Source organism: Rhinopithecus bieti, unplaced genomic scaffold (assembly GCF_001698545.2).
Source record: "Rhinopithecus bieti isolate Rb0 unplaced genomic scaffold, ASM169854v2 scaffold_5273, whole genome shotgun sequence".
NCBI lineage: Eukaryota > Metazoa > Chordata > Mammalia > Primates > Cercopithecidae > Rhinopithecus > Rhinopithecus bieti.
This window is the reverse complement of record NW_016805057.1, coordinates 180,530-196,006: the sequence shown is the minus strand read 5'-3', so window position 1 is coordinate 196,006 and position 15,477 is coordinate 180,530. Positions and strand designations below refer to the sequence as shown.

General features: G+C 39.4%; 1 protein-coding gene across 2 annotated transcripts in view; it reads right to left on the bottom strand.

Moving 5' to 3' along the window:
- Nucleotides 1–15,477, bottom strand: part of LCP1 (lymphocyte cytosolic protein 1) — a 71,989-nt gene that overhangs the window by 22,833 nt on the left and 33,679 nt on the right. For both annotated transcript variants that reach the window (XM_017870954.1, XM_017870955.1), the window contains 7 exons: nt 12,064–12,151; nt 11,287–11,450; nt 10,981–11,110; nt 8,558–8,690; nt 6,923–7,004; nt 4,907–5,072; nt 2,413–2,555 (listed from right to left, as the gene is read on the bottom strand). In XM_017870954.1, coding sequence (XP_017726443.1) covers nt 2,413–2,555; nt 4,907–5,072; nt 6,923–7,004; nt 8,558–8,690; nt 10,981–11,110; nt 11,287–11,450; nt 12,064–12,127 — 882 coding nt within the window. In that variant the 5' untranslated portion in view covers nt 12,128–12,151. The remainder of the gene's footprint in view (nt 1–2,412; nt 2,556–4,906; nt 5,073–6,922; nt 7,005–8,557; nt 8,691–10,980; nt 11,111–11,286; nt 11,451–12,063; nt 12,152–15,477) is intronic.

The following is a 15,477-nucleotide window of genomic DNA, read 5'->3' as shown; positions in this document are numbered from 1 at the left end:
AGCAAACATTTTGTTTCATATTCAGCTATCATTCAAGAATGTAACTTAATTAACAAAGCTAGAAACATTCACTAATTTGAATGTTCTATGTGTCTCTTTACATATCACATATGTTTTTCTTTTTAAAAGGAGTGTAACAATAAAATAGACAAGATATGCACAAAAGGCACCCTAAAGAAGTGGATATTATTCTGTTGTCTTTAGGGGAGAAAAACAACTTATTTACATGTATTAAATTGTATACAGGAAAATATATATATACCTTTATATTGCTGTAGAAGTCAGTCAGCTAAGGTTTAATTAAAAAAAAGTGACAGAAAAAGGAAGCACAAGTTTAAAGCAGAGTTTTAAAATACATTTAAATGAACAATCAGCAAGAGAAAAGTAAAGATGTCAAAGACAGAAGACTGAAGCATTAACAAGCAATCTTTATGTAAAAGGAGAAATATTAAGATAAGTGCATTTCATGTTTATCTAGAAGTTAGAAAAATGGTTCAATTTAGTTATAGCAGATTAGATACAGGTATTGAATTCTCAACTTTTCTTAGATTCTGAAAATATATTGGCAAAAAGAATTCTCAGAATTATAGTCTTAAAATACAAATTTATTTTTAGTCAATGAGAGCATACAGATTTTCAGGTAGTTTATTTCAATCATTTAATAGTATCTCAATTTCTCTTAAACATTGAAAAATCAGCTGCTTTTTTTTCTCTACAACTGGTTAGGGTAGGAAAGGCATGGGCGGAGGAGAGGTACGCTCCCCACTTTTGGCATCAGAAAGATGAGAACCAGGGTGTGAGTCATTGATGTTGCACCTGGGAAAACTGATCTTCATCTCTCTTCTTTCTACCCTCCCTTCTCTGACCTTTCACTGTAGCTATTTTAAAGTCAGTTACAGTCACATACAGGTGTTAGGCACCAATACCATCTGCTTACCCCGGGTTACGTCTTTTTATTTTGGCTAAGAGTAACCTCATTTCACCTGACTCTTATGAGCCTTTCTCACTCGCTCTAGCCTGGGTATTCTCCTCGCCTTTGCCAATTCTAGATGATTTAAAGACATCACCCAAGGTTGCTGGCTACTCAGACATACACATGACAGTGCGGTCAGTCACCGTGCAGCTGCTGCCGGAGAACAGGCACAACACTGCATAAGTAAGTGTTCATCTTGCCAGTTCCCATCTCATACAGACACTTCCCAAAGCACAAAATGGTTGTTCTAGAGAATACAGCCATTTAATGATAGGAAATTAGGTAAATTTACAACTGAGATCAGACAGCCTAATTTTGGCTGAAATGTTTTACAACTGCAGAGCTTAACTGTTGAACACCAAGGGAGATCATGATAGCCAGCTCCGGTTAAACCCCAGTTCGGTTGGTGGTGCTAGAAAAATGTTAATAACCCATGAAAGATGCATAGTTAGAAAGACGGATTTAGCTTAGATCCTAAGAAATGGGGGCTTTCCATCTAGAAGCTTGACTCTGATTGGCATGGTGCCTGACACACCCTGAGTTCTAAATGCCACTGAGTGCACGTCGTGCGGCAGTGGGAAACTGTTCCTCAGAGAATTGGAAGCCTAGGTGTACTCCTGTTGAGTCATGTGAACTTTCCTCTGACTCTTTCTCTTTGGGGAAAAGTTATTTAACTTTTGAGAAAGTGGAGACTGAAGTATTTTCCTGGTGTTGCATCCCAGCATCTCCTCTCTTTCCTTCTAGGGACTGCTTTCCACTCCTTTCTGCTCCTTAACCACTTTCTATCTTCATCCATCTGTCATCATGGCCAACAGCTGTTTTCTTTCACCTTGACATGGAACTTTTCATATACTTGAAAACCACAGTGTATTCCTGCCTCAGCCTTTCCCCTATGGACCTCTTTGTCTCTTTATCTGTAAAATGAGAGGATGATAACCCTTACCTCATGGGGTTGTTGTAAGGATTCAATAAGAGAATACATATATAAATCGGTTGGAACAGTGCCTGGCATGTTGCAGACACCATGTTTGCTATTATTAGTGTAACTATAAGAGTCATCTTCATTTAATTTTTTAAAATGAATTCCCATCTGCTGCTCCCATTTATGAAACCAGAGACATTACAGACCTACATATATTCCCTTTACTTGGACAGCAGACTGTTCTCTTGCTCTTCCTCTAGCTCACCTTTGTCCCTCTACTTCCTGATATGGAAACTCCAATTGAGACGCTGCGCTAGGACTCCAGGCAGATCTGTGTGTGGCCCAGGACTAGAGCAGCAGATGGGCTCTTAAGGACAGTGAGCACCTCCAAAACAGCACCAGACTAACCCTGGAGCTTCTGAAGAGACGAAGCCCCATATCTTTGTCTTTTCTTTATTAATGCCCAAATTCCCCTTCACTGCTGCAAAGAGTCATGTTCAAACAACGCTCCTCCTACCTTGATGTCAGTACTGAAGTTGCCAATTTTGTTGCAGCCTGCATTTTCCAGGTGGTAATTAGCCCACCTCAGCAAGAGCTCTTCAGGGGAGAGTTTCATCAAATCCTCCAGGCTCTCGCCTTCTCTCAAAAGAGCAATCAGAGCTAAAGAAGCACAAAACCAAAGAAAATAAATGCAGTGATGTTGGGGAGGGAGGGCTTGGATAGCTTTCTTTCTTTTTTTTTTTTTGTGATGGAGTCTTGCTCTGTTGCCCAGGCTGGAGTGCAATGGCGTGATCTCGGCTCACTGCAAGCTCCGCCTCCCGGGTTCACACCATTCTCCTGCCTCAGCCTCCCAAGTAGCTGGGACTACAGGCACCCCCCACCACACCCAGCTAATAATTTTTTGTATTTTCAGTAGAGACAAGGGTTCACCATGTTAGCCAGGATGGTCTCGATCTCCTGACCTCATGATCCGCCCACCTCGGCCTCCCAAAGTGCTGGGATTACAGGCCTGAGCCACTGCTCCCAGCTGGGCTTGGCTGTAACTTTCATTGAGCTCTGCTAAAGAGCTAAAGATAACAACGTTACCTCTTTGGGGTAAAGGTTCTCATAGCCTTTCCCAAGGATTAAATATTTTATTATTATTCCCTTAAAAGAGGTGTAAGCTATTGTGAGCTTATTTATTGTCCCCATTTTTCAGATGGAGAAAACAAGGCACAGTGAATCTCAATGCTATGTTTAAGAACATTTGGGCAGAGCCATAAAAATAACCAAGGCTACTGGCTCGGATGTTTTGCTGGGTCTGTCAAACCACATTTCACAATATTACAACACTTTGCTTTTAAGAGATCAATTTTGTAATAATAACAATGTTCTCTTATCTATTCCCATAGGTGTTTTATATTTCAAGTGCTTACCTGTCTAATTATAGCAACTCTCTAATGTAATCAACTCTCCTCTATGTTTTCCCAGACAAGTAAATATTTTTTGCTTAGCTAGAAGGTTTAAATTTAGCTGAGGTCATTATTTGAAGATCAATATTCTTTCTCACAGGTTCTAAGATCCCTATTTCCTCTCCCCCACCTTCTTTATATTATTTTGAATACATTGGTTTTTAAATAATATTTCAGGATTCTTCATTGGTTATTGTGATTTGGACATACAAATAAAAGTATGTATAACTAAAGACTAGAACTTAGCTACAGATTTCATAGTGGTAGGATTCGTACCTGAAAACTAAAAGATAACACTGTGTTTTGTACGATACTTCCCAAGATTGGCTACCTCTTGTTTAAGCCACGGAGCTGTCACTGTTTAAACACAGATAAGATGCTGAGAGAAGACGCAGTAAGATTGACAGCTACATATTTAGTTGAGAACTCTGAAACCCTACATGGAATTTTCTACAGTCTTTAAAAATTTTTATTCTATCCTGTATAGATTTAAGGTGTATAACGTGATGTTTTGGTATACTTATCTTGGTAGACACATACATAGTAAGGTGGTTACTGTTGGTCAAGCAAATTAACATACCCACATCTCATATCGTTACCTTTCTTTTTTTTTTTTTTTGAGACGGAGTCTCGCTCTGTTGCCCAGGCTGGAGTGCAGCGGCGAGATCTCGGCTCACTGCAAGTTTCGCCACTGGGTTCACGCCATTCTCCTGCCTCAGCCTCCCGAGTAGCTGGGACTACAGGCGCCCGCCACCACGCCCAGATAATTTTTTTGTATTTTTAGTAGAGATGGGGTTTCACCATGTTCGCCAGGATGGTCTCGATCTCCTGACCTCGTGATCGGCCCGCCTCGGCCTCCCAAAGTGCTGGGATTACAAACGTGAGCCACTGTGCCCGGCCTCCCTCCCTTCCTCCTTCCTTCCTTCTCTCTCTCTCTCTCTTTCTCTCTCTCTTTCTTTCTTTCTCTCTCTCTGTCTCTTTCTTTCTTTCTTTTTTTTTGGTAGGAAGAGTACCTGAAATCTACTTTCTTGGCAAATTACCAGTACACAATATTATTAACTATAGCCCTCATGCTGTTTAGATCTCCACTTATTCATCCCATATAATTGCAACCTTGAACCCTTTGACCTATACCTTCCTCTGTAGTTTTGATAAGAAATAGACCAAGTTCCTCCTAATCTGGTACCATCACTATAGTATATGAATGTGAGTTGCTTACTTCACAAAATGCAAGTTAAAAGTCCTCTTATTTGTTACAAAGTATCTAAAGGCAAAGTGAGTTCTGAAGAAACCTCTTGGGATTACAGTGGCAAACATTCAAGACTGAGCCCTATGCTCCAAACAAGCATTATTGTTAGTCTGTGGTCTTAAAAAGCCTTTGCTCTATCATTAAAAAATGTCTGGTCTGTGTGTCTAGAATCTGTTACACGAACACCATGGAATCAACATAACCATGTAGTTTTCAAAACTTGAGAATTTCTGACATCTTCCTCCTCCAGTCCCCAGCACATAAGTTATTAGAAAGCTGTGTCATAAATGACCTTTGGGACTTGGTCTTACCTTCATTTCTGCTGAGTTCGATGTCAGCAAATAACCCAATCTTGATGACTTGCCACAGAAGTCCCAGGACCAGATAAGGCTTCCCCTCCTTCAGGTCCTCAGCCCCTATGTTGACCACATGGCACCCGATGGCTGAGGCAGAGTTCAGAGCCAAGTTCAGATTTTCCTGAGGGAAAAAAAGTATGCAAGTTTTTGTTCTATGACTTTGTAGATGTCCAACAATACTGATGGCAACAGCAACAATGTTTTCCTTCTGTGAAGGTCACAGGTTTAGAGTCATGGTCTTCACTCATTTTAACAATGAGAAAAAACAGTGACTCATAACCAGAAGAGAAAATCCAGTAACCCAAACACTGAGCTCATGCAGTGGTCCATTCAATCAAACCAGCACCATAACTTGAAGGCCCATTCTGGTTGGCATGAGACTAATGAGGCCTATATTTTTCCATCTTGCTCTGTGATGAAGCTGACACACAGAACATCTCTGCTGGCCAACAATAAAGGGGCACCTTTGAGGAAGTCATTGTCCTGTCACTGGCCATCATGAACTAGATGATTGTTGATGTAAATCAAGATCATAAAAGAGAGTAGCAGAAGAGGTTTTTGACTTGCAGATTGTGTGTTAAGAAACTGAAAAAGGCTAGGCACGGTGGCTCATACCTGTAATCCCAGCACTTTGAGAGGTCAAGGTGGGTGGATCACCTAAGGTCAGTAGTTTGAGACCAGTCTGACCAACATGGTGAAACCCCATTTCTACTAAAAATACAAAAATCAGCTGGGTGTGATGGCGGGTGCCTATAATCCCAGCTACTCAGGAGGCTGAGGCAGGAGAACCCAGGAAGCAGAAGTTGCAGTGAGCCGAGATCGCGCCATTGCACTCCAGCCTGTGCAACAAGAGTGAAACTCCATCTCAAAAAAAAAAAGAAAAAAGAAAATGAAGATGAAAAATAGATACAATTAAAATTCCTGGAAAAGATGCAGTGGTTTTTACTAGGTCGATTTGTTGAGTATCCGTAATAACTAGGGAACCCGAGTATACACACACACACTCATAGATTCTATGTTCTTATGAGTAACAACAATGCAGGTAATGTAACTCACATATAGTTGAGAGAGAGTCAAGGAAGATTTCAGTCAAGACTCTCTATGTACTATTCTTGGGTTTAAAAAGGAAGAGATATCAGTGTCAGAGATGTATAGAAATTGTTTTAATTGACAAATTAAAAACAAAGCAAAGGCTACCAGTGAATTAGGAAAAGAACTATCAGAAGAAAAGTGGGTCCTTGTTCTAGTGCTCAAATGATGAGTGAAAAATACTGTTTCTATATATGGTCAAGATTATGAGTAAATTTAACATTAAATGCATTCATACGTGTTTAATCATTGTTCTCAATTTGATTCATTTCCATTTTTAAAGTACACAAGTTTGTTGAAATCCACACAGGAGATAATGTATTGTTCGTGATTTAAGAAGTTAGATATGGTTTCTTAGTAAGAGAATTACAGTAATGTTAAAATATTGGAAGACTACACAGAAATACACTTACTGCTGGTTACCATTCCAGTTAATCAACAAATTGATGGAATAAAAGCAAGTTGTATCTATTATACTCGTGGCTGTGGCCAATATTACTATGAAGGCTGCCAGAGTACTTCCCATTTTTCACCCCTTGCTTCTTAGAAAGGCTTATGTTTTCAGCTAAAATGCTATTTATTTGGCATCAAATCAAAGATAAATTGCTAAGAAAAGCTTGAGTTAAAACTTTAGCCAAAGTGAATTTTATTCCTAAGTGGCCAAAACAAAACATACAAAGCCCCAGCTGCTACCACTCCACCAGTCTCCCTTCCTTGCTGCTCAGATATGTATCCCTTTATCCCTGAAGTATGACTAGTCACCAGCCCAAAGCCTGGGTTTTGGGAATGATGTCTGAGCCCCTGAAAAAGGCTGACTCAGCAGTTATGATGCTCATTGATGCCAAACAAATCCTGTATTACGATAATGGTGGGAAGACATACCTGAATGGTGAAAGGGGTGAGCTTCTTTTTGTTGATTGTTCTTTCATCAATTGTGTCTGGCACTGACAGGTTGATCATTTTACTGAAAGAGAAACACTTAAATTAAAGAAAGCTGTCTTCTGAATAACAGAGCCCAGTAATATTGAATTTAAATTCTAGCAAGACCATAATCAAAGAAGACAGCAACAGACTCTGTGATGTTTAGGCATAAAATCAGTTATGCCATTTGACTAGACTCAAACTATCTGCGGGAAAGGTGAATACTACTGAAGCCATATTAATATATTGAGGTTGGAAGTGAGGACCCCACTTCATTCTCTCACCTAAACAGCTGCAAAATTATCCTGATTTTCTTAGCACATTAGGAAATTCTGGGTGGATAATCAAAGTAATTGTACCATAAATACTTTATTTTCTTAGCCATGAAAATTGTCCACATTATATAAAAGACTATCTATAAAATTCTGAGCTTATATAATACCTACATTTCTATTTGACACCGGACCAAACTTTATATCTTCAGCTAATCATGTTATAACGTTTTTATATTCTTCTCAGTGCCCTAGGCTGACTACCAATGAGTCACAGGGGTCTTAGAAGGTAAAACTAGGAGATTGAGGGAAGACCATGGGGGGCCTTGGATAGCAACCTAAAAGCTAGAATTCTTATTTTTTTTTATAGCAATTGAACCTTTTAAAAATGAATTATCAGGACAAACTCTAATAAATAAAATATCAAAAGTAGAATTGCTCTGGTCAGGGCAGAGGAGAAAGTTCAATGTCTTGCCCACCCATCGTTTCCTTTAAGTCCTGAGTCCCCCACATATCAAGCACCTCAAGTCATCTTACTTACAGCATGGCCTGTGATGACAGAGAACCTGCTGAAGCAAGAGCTACAGAGGGATTTTCAAAGACGCCATGCTGCATTGACCAGCACCGTATTTAGAGGCCTCCCGTGGATAGGATGCATTCCCCCTTTTCCAGGTGTCCTCAATGTTTGAGTTGTGGATTTCTGTGCCCCACTCAAAGGTTTCTTTGCTTAAGGACTACAGTTTAAGGACTCCTTCCATCATCCTGCTGCTGTTATCAATTCTATCTGCTTTCATGGTGAGCCATGCCCAGATGAAGCAAGCAGCATATATTCCAAACATATATAACCAGGAAAATTGTCCCCATTACATAAAACACTATCTATCTACTTCTGAGCGTATATAATGTCTACATTTCTATTTGATGCCTGGTCCACCTTTATACTTTTAACTTGTCATCAGATAAACTTTTTAATGTCCTTCTATAGTCACTATTTAATCAGTACTTTATAAATTTCCCCCACTTAATTATCTAATACATTGATTAGACATCTAATGCTTTTGACTTGGTGTTACTATACCTTCCACGTTTATCTCTATAATGTGTATCCCTCCCCTCCACTCAAGCAGTAGCAATTTTACATTTCTCATTATAAATTGTTTTTGAATTGAGTTTGCTGTCCTGGACCTGGCCAAGTGAAAGTCCAGAAAAGCCTTCTAGGTGCAGCTGAGCACCAAACAACATTGGCCTAGGATTAATACAATTAATTGTTGATGGTCTAGAAAATGGGCAATTCTTTGGAAACCAAGAAAGAAGTATTATTTACCAAAGGACAATGCCATCTCCAACAGCATTAAAGAGATCATTCGTGTTTGGATTCATTGGGATGACATGCCGACAGTCAGGATCATTTTCCAGTGCTTTGTTTATCCAGTTGACAAAGGCATACTTTTCTTCCTCTGCAAGTAAATGACTAGAGTGACTCATTTGCAAAGTGAAACTCTATTATAAACAAAATTATGCATGTGGATCTTAAATTCTCATTCCCAGCAGAAAGACGTGAGTTTATTCAGTCCATTATCTTATCATCTCATATTTATTAACATTTAAAAATCTCAGAGCACTTGGGAAATAGGCATTGAGTCTATGTTTACTCCAAGTCATAAAACATAAAGCAAACAGATTTAAAAACTCTCTATTCCTTTTTTTTTTTTTTTGAGATGAAGAATCGCACTGTCGCCCAGACTAGAGTGCAGTGGCGTGAGCTTGGCTCACTGCAAGCTCTGCCTCCCAGGTTCACGCCATTCTCCTGCCCCAGCTTCCTGAGTAGCTGGGACTACAGGTGCCCGCCACAATGCCCAGCTAATTTTTTGTATTTTTAGTAGAGATGGGGTTTCACTGTACTAGCCAGGACAGTCTCGATCTCCTGACCTCGTGATCCACCCACCTCAGCCTCCCAAAGTGCTGGGATTGCAGGCCGCACTGGCCAAAACTAACTCTCTATTTCTATATATATGCATAATCCAGATATATATTTATATGTAGAAGCAAATATATACATGTTTATTTTCTATATATAAATACATAAATAATAAAAAATATTTTATTTATATGTGCATGTATATATGTATACACACACATATATTTTATTTATATGCAAAAATATTTTATTTATATGTGCATGTATATATGTATACACATGCACATATAAATACAAATGTGATCTAATTCTTAACAGGACAAAACTCAGGATTCCTCTTTTAGCCCTGCTGGTTTAAATGTTGGATCACTGTGGACAGTGAGTTTCTTGATACAATTATAATAAAATTGCTATAAAATAAAATCATTTGGATATACTCTTTTTTTCCTATCAGTAAAGCTGCTAGAAAGTGATTTTTAGATATTTAATAAAAGCTCAAGTTATGTCTTCATAGCGTAGCACTGTGTTTCCCAAACTGTCTTTGAAAACAGTGGTGTCCGCATGTTCTCACTCATAGGTGGGAACTGAACAATGAGATCACTTGGACTCGGGAAGGGGAACATCACACCCCAGGGCCTATCATGGGGAGGGGGGAGGGGGGAGGGATTGCATTGGGAGTTATACCTGATATAAATGATGAATTGATGGGTGCTGACGAGTTGATGGGTGCAGCACACCAACATGGCACAAGTATACATATGTAACAAACCTACATGTTATGCACATGTACTCTAGAACTTAAAGTATAATTTAAAAAAAAAAATTAAAAAAAAAAAAGAGTGAAGCAATCTGAAAAAAAAAAAAAAAAAAAAAAAAAACAGTGGTGTCCCTCAGAGAAATCTTGAGTCATAAAAGTTTGGGAAACACTGTGTAGTGTATCTCTGACTTATGCACATTTGCCCCAGCAGGTTCTGAAAATTCCTGTATTTAAAGACAAAAGGCCAAACATTGTCTTAGCAACTATAGATGGTATTTAATCATGAACTTATCTTTTTTCTTATTTTTTTTTTTTGAGACAGAGTCTTGCTCTGTCACCGGGCTGGAGTGCAATGGTACAATCTTGGCTCACTGCAACCTCTGCCTCCTGGGCTCAAGCGATTCTCCTGCCTCAGCTTCCCAAGTAGCTGGGATTACAGGCATGTGCCACCGCACCCAGTAGAGACGGGATTTCACCATGCTGCCTAGGATAGTCTTCAACTCCTGACCTCAGGTGATCCACCCGCCTTGGCCTCCTAAAGTGCTGGGATTACAGGTGTGAGTCACCGCGCCCAGCCTCATGAGCTTATCTCTAAGATCAACTAGCGTTTTGAAGAACTCAGTTTTGGAAATGTTGCAATAACTATACTGTTTGGCCTGTTGGAAGTTTCCATTATGGCTGTTGGATGGCAGCCTTCAGAATAAATATACAAATTTATTCAAAATCAATGAAAACATAATTTTTTGATCACTTAGCAGGTGTTAAAAATTATCATGAAGTTTAAAGATACAAGCTTGAGTAGCTAATTTTGTCCATAAGATTTAGAAAGGAATTTGGGCAGCCTTTAACAATTGTTTAAATGCTGATCAAATCATTTTGTATTGGACCCTACCCAGAGCTAGGACTGCTCCCATATTATGTACCTGGAACTGACCCACTTAGTCACAAGAAAATCGGGAGTCATCCATAAAGTTGTGTTTGCTTCTGTCTTTGTTTACATCCCTTAGGTTTGAATACCAAGTTTAGAATCTGTAATCCTGAAATCCTGCTCCCACCCAGGAGTTAAGCCTACCTGAATAGGAGTGTTGGGTGCCAACACTAGACTGCTCTGAAGTACCACCGATCGCACAAATCCCTTCCTTCTTATTGATTGCTTTTCTAAAGGTCTTGGCAACATCTGTGCTTTTTAGGCCATGGAAAATCTGCAAAAATATAATGTATCTTTAGAAACTCAAGCAGTGATCAAGAAAATCACAAAGGAAAGAATATGTAATGTTGAAGCACGGAGGGAAGGAATGTCTTTCTGGATATTTTTAAAAATGGAATTCAAGTTCCAAGAGTTTCAAATGTGTCTCCTGATATTCTACATGGTACTCACCTTGATAAACTCATCAAAGCTGATCCTTCCATCTTGGTCCAGATCACCTGTAGCCATCAGGTTTTCTGTAATTTCTCTTACTCTATACCCAGGCAAAGGCAAACAAGCAGCCTTGAACAAGTCATTCAACTCATTGAAGCTGATGTATCCATTGCCATCAGTATCTGTAATGTACACAATACACTGAAGCTGCAGGACAATTCAGTCAACAACTTTTAGAGAGAGGTGAGGGAAGAGGACTAGATGGAAGGTGAAGGGATGAGAGAGGCTATCATTCAGGCATTGAGGCATGATCCCATAGAAGAGTCAGAATCTCACAAGACGCCTGTTACTATTGAATAGGGGCACTAGCATTACTTTCAACATCCACAGTAAAAGAGTCATGATTTCTATAAGGTACCTCTGTTTCCACAAAGAACTCTTATGGAAACTCTTAAGGAAACCACAGGTTTAGTGATAAAGAGTAAGAGGAAGTATGTGATGGTATTAAAATCAAGGAAACAGCAAAAAAGAAGACAAGATGTAAAAGACAAGACTTATGAACCATTTCCAGGAACAAACTATGTAAGAGTAGAGTCCATATTCCATGTTTTGATAGAAAAGTAATTTTCTTAAAGCATATCTTTCAAAAATAAGTTCTCCCAGCTCCTCTAAACGAACACTACTGGTTTCTTGTCACCTCTGTAATTTTGCTCATGTTCCCATTTCATTGAATCTACCCTGAAGCTACTCAGTGAAGAAGAGAATGATGCAATTTGGGGTGCCAGGTCTACTCACCAACTTTGGCAAAAGCTTCTCTGAGCTCCATCATTTCCTCATCGGACACTGATCCTCTGGCCATTTTTTATTGCTTTAGGTAACAGATCTGGAGAGAAGAAGAACATAAGGGATAACTTTTATGCATCTGAATTTTTAAAATACCACATTAAGAAGCAATTCCCATTTATTACATGAAGAAATATTCTTCTGCATCCCCCATGATTTAGAACTATCTTTCCAAAATGTAAGTCAGAAATACGCTTTTTCTCAATCTTCCATGTGGTGGTCTCCAAGGATGGCTCTCAACAATTTCTTCCCTCCCAGTCTATACAGACTGCTCCTCACATTAAGAGATAGAGCTTATTTCCCTCCCCTAGAATCTGGGCTGGTTTTTTAACTGCTTTGACCATTACAGGGTGGTAGAAATGATGTCTGCGGCTGGAAGCTTCTGCTTCCTTCCTTTTAGAATACTTATTCTTAAGAAGCTCCCTCTTGGTACCCAATTGCCATGACATGAGACATTCAAGCCACATAAAGAAGCCAATGAAGGAGAACTGGGTGCTCTGGTTAACAACCCTGCTGAGATCCCATCTGACAGCCAGCATCAATGCCAGCAACCTGAGAGGGCCATTTTGGGCTTTCTGGCCCATTTGAGCTCCTAGATGACCACATTCCCAGCCAACATCACATTAAGCAGAATCGCCCAGCTGTGCTCAGTTAGCCAAAAGAACAGAGATGACAAAACGAGTGATGTCTTAAATCACTACGTTTTAGAGTAGTTACACAGCAATAGGCAACTAAAACACTAAACTTTTACACAAATGTCTTTTTTAAGAGGTATCTTCACGTTCATATTTAAAATTAGTATTTGACTAAGCCAACAGATACAGTTTATAACTTCAAAGGAAGTTAATCAAAATTCTCCATATTATTTAGGGATGAACAAAAGGAAGCTGACCCTCTTATAATTCAGCTATGGGAATCTGAGGCGCTTTCAAGGTGTTTTCTTCTCAGAAAAGCAACAGTTTTGCTGAGACACAGTGCTTGAGTAATTTCCCTTTTCCTGTGCATTACTGCTGCCCTCTAGTGGGTGAGAGGAAAATAAAACAGAAAATGGATGATAATCTGCATGCCCCTAGCTAATCCACACCGGCCGGGCGCGGTGGCTCACGCCTGTAATGCCAGCACTTTGGGAGGCTGAGGCGGGCGGATCACGAGGTCAGGAGATCAAGACCATCCTGGCTAACACGGTGAAACCCCATCTCTACTAAAATACAAAAAACTAGCCGGGCGTGGTGGCGGGCGCCTGTAGTCCCAGCTACTCGGGAGGCTGAGGCAGGAGAATGGCGTGAACCCGGAAGGCGGAACTTGCAGTGAGCCGAGATGGAGCCACTGCACTCCAGTCTGGGTGACAGAGCGAGACTCCATCTCAAAAAAAAGAAAAAAAAAAAAATCGGAGACCCACTGAAGCTTGCTGAACTTCCTGGCACAGAGGGGGGAAGTGGGGTGGGAGTGTGGGGTTGGGGTGTTTCTAAGCACAGTTATATTTTGGATGGTTCGGGGAAGTTATCGATTTTAAAATATACATTTGTGACAGGATGTTGTTTTCAGTAGATTTCTTTTTGATATTTTCATGTTATTCTATAGTGCTGTATTTGTTCTTGCTGGCAACCAACAACCACACCAAACAGAAAACAGTCTTAACATCGAAACCTGTAGGCCAAAAATGCATCACACTCAATTTTGCAAATCCATATCCATTATCCACCAAATTACCATCCTGCCACATACATATATCAGTGGTTTCAAACTTCTGTTTCATCAAGCAACTCTTTGTTGACAGAAACCTTACATGTAAGCAAACAAATTAACAACTCTGAAGGTCTTTGGTTGAAAAAACCCAAATGTCCCCCTGCCCCTGGTATCTTATCTCCTTGTCACCTTCATCTGTGGGAACTCCAGGGAGCATGATTGGAAAATCATAGAATTATATATGTGTTCATTTAAATTTAAATGTATTCATTAAAAATATATTTTTGATATTAATACAAATTTTATTTTAGTATTATTTGTCTTATATATCTAAGAAAGTATTGGTACATTGGATCTTTTAAAGGATGACAGAAACTGTTGAGGGGTTAATTGTATTAAAAATACAATCTCACTTACACATCACAATAATCCTAAGAGACAGGCACTGGCTATCTGGCTTTCTGGTCTTCTCTTTCTCTCCCTCCCTCTCTTCCTTTCTTCTTTCCTTCTTCCTTCCTTCTTTCCTACCTTACTTCCTTCCTTTCTCTTTCTACTTTTCAGAATGCCTTTTCCAAAATAATTTGAGCTAAGTCACAAAGATATATCCAAACCTAAGAGTTAAACCAACTAAATGATGTCACTGATAAGAAAGAAAATGTAACTGAAATAGGATGATGATCAGGAGGAACTCTAATACTTAAAATACATGCCTAAGACCCTGCATGTTTTGCTACAAGTAGGCTGAAAATCTAGCTCCAAGTTCTCTAGAAGCTAAGGCAAAAAGGGAAGTATCATCGGTTATACAATTCACTATCTATGAGACAAACCAATTTTCTTAGGGCAGTAGATCTGATGTCTGACAACAAAATCTTCACACAGGCTTTAAGAAGAGGCAATTTGTGGGATGGGGTAAACACAGGTTTTGTGTTTCTTACAGTGTCCTTCAGTGTAGGCTGATGGCATAGGTATGTATATTCTCATTGTATAGATCAGAAAACAGAAGCTCAGAGAAGTTAAGATACAGATCTCAAATCACACAGCTGGTAGAGAAGCAGCCAAGACTCCAATCCTCAAGTCTTTTCTCCTCTCCCTGGCTGTCTACTCAGGTTCTCTGCCTTCATGTTCCTGTTAGACACACATCCCATCCATCCATTTATTCACTCAGCAATAAGTTATTAAGTATATGGACTATGGATAGCCCCACGGGAGATTTTTAAAACTACAATATAGTGAGCTTGTCCAGGCATTCTAGTAGAAAGCTTTTGCTTTCCTGTGTTAAGAAATCAAGGCTTCTGTTTTAAAGAATTAGTATATAACTTTGTATTAATATACTTTGCTAAATTCTTGTGATTAATTTGGCTTGGGTCTCTTTTATACCCTCTACCATATCCACATATGCATGAATAGAAGGCTCTCCAGCTCTCCGGCTGACCAGCCCTTCATGTTTTTAAATGTCTTAAGACCTCTTGGTTCATGGATATTTATGGGATTATAAGATAAATTCATTCATTTAACCAATATTTTATAAATGCCTACTATAAGCCAGGCGCTGTTCTTCATTTTAGGTAAGCACGTCTATATTGACCCAGTTAGTTACCCTGAAAGCATGGAACAATGTCAAAGGTAAGGAGGACAAACAAGATCTCTGACTCTAAACCTGGCCCTAACCCTTGACACAAG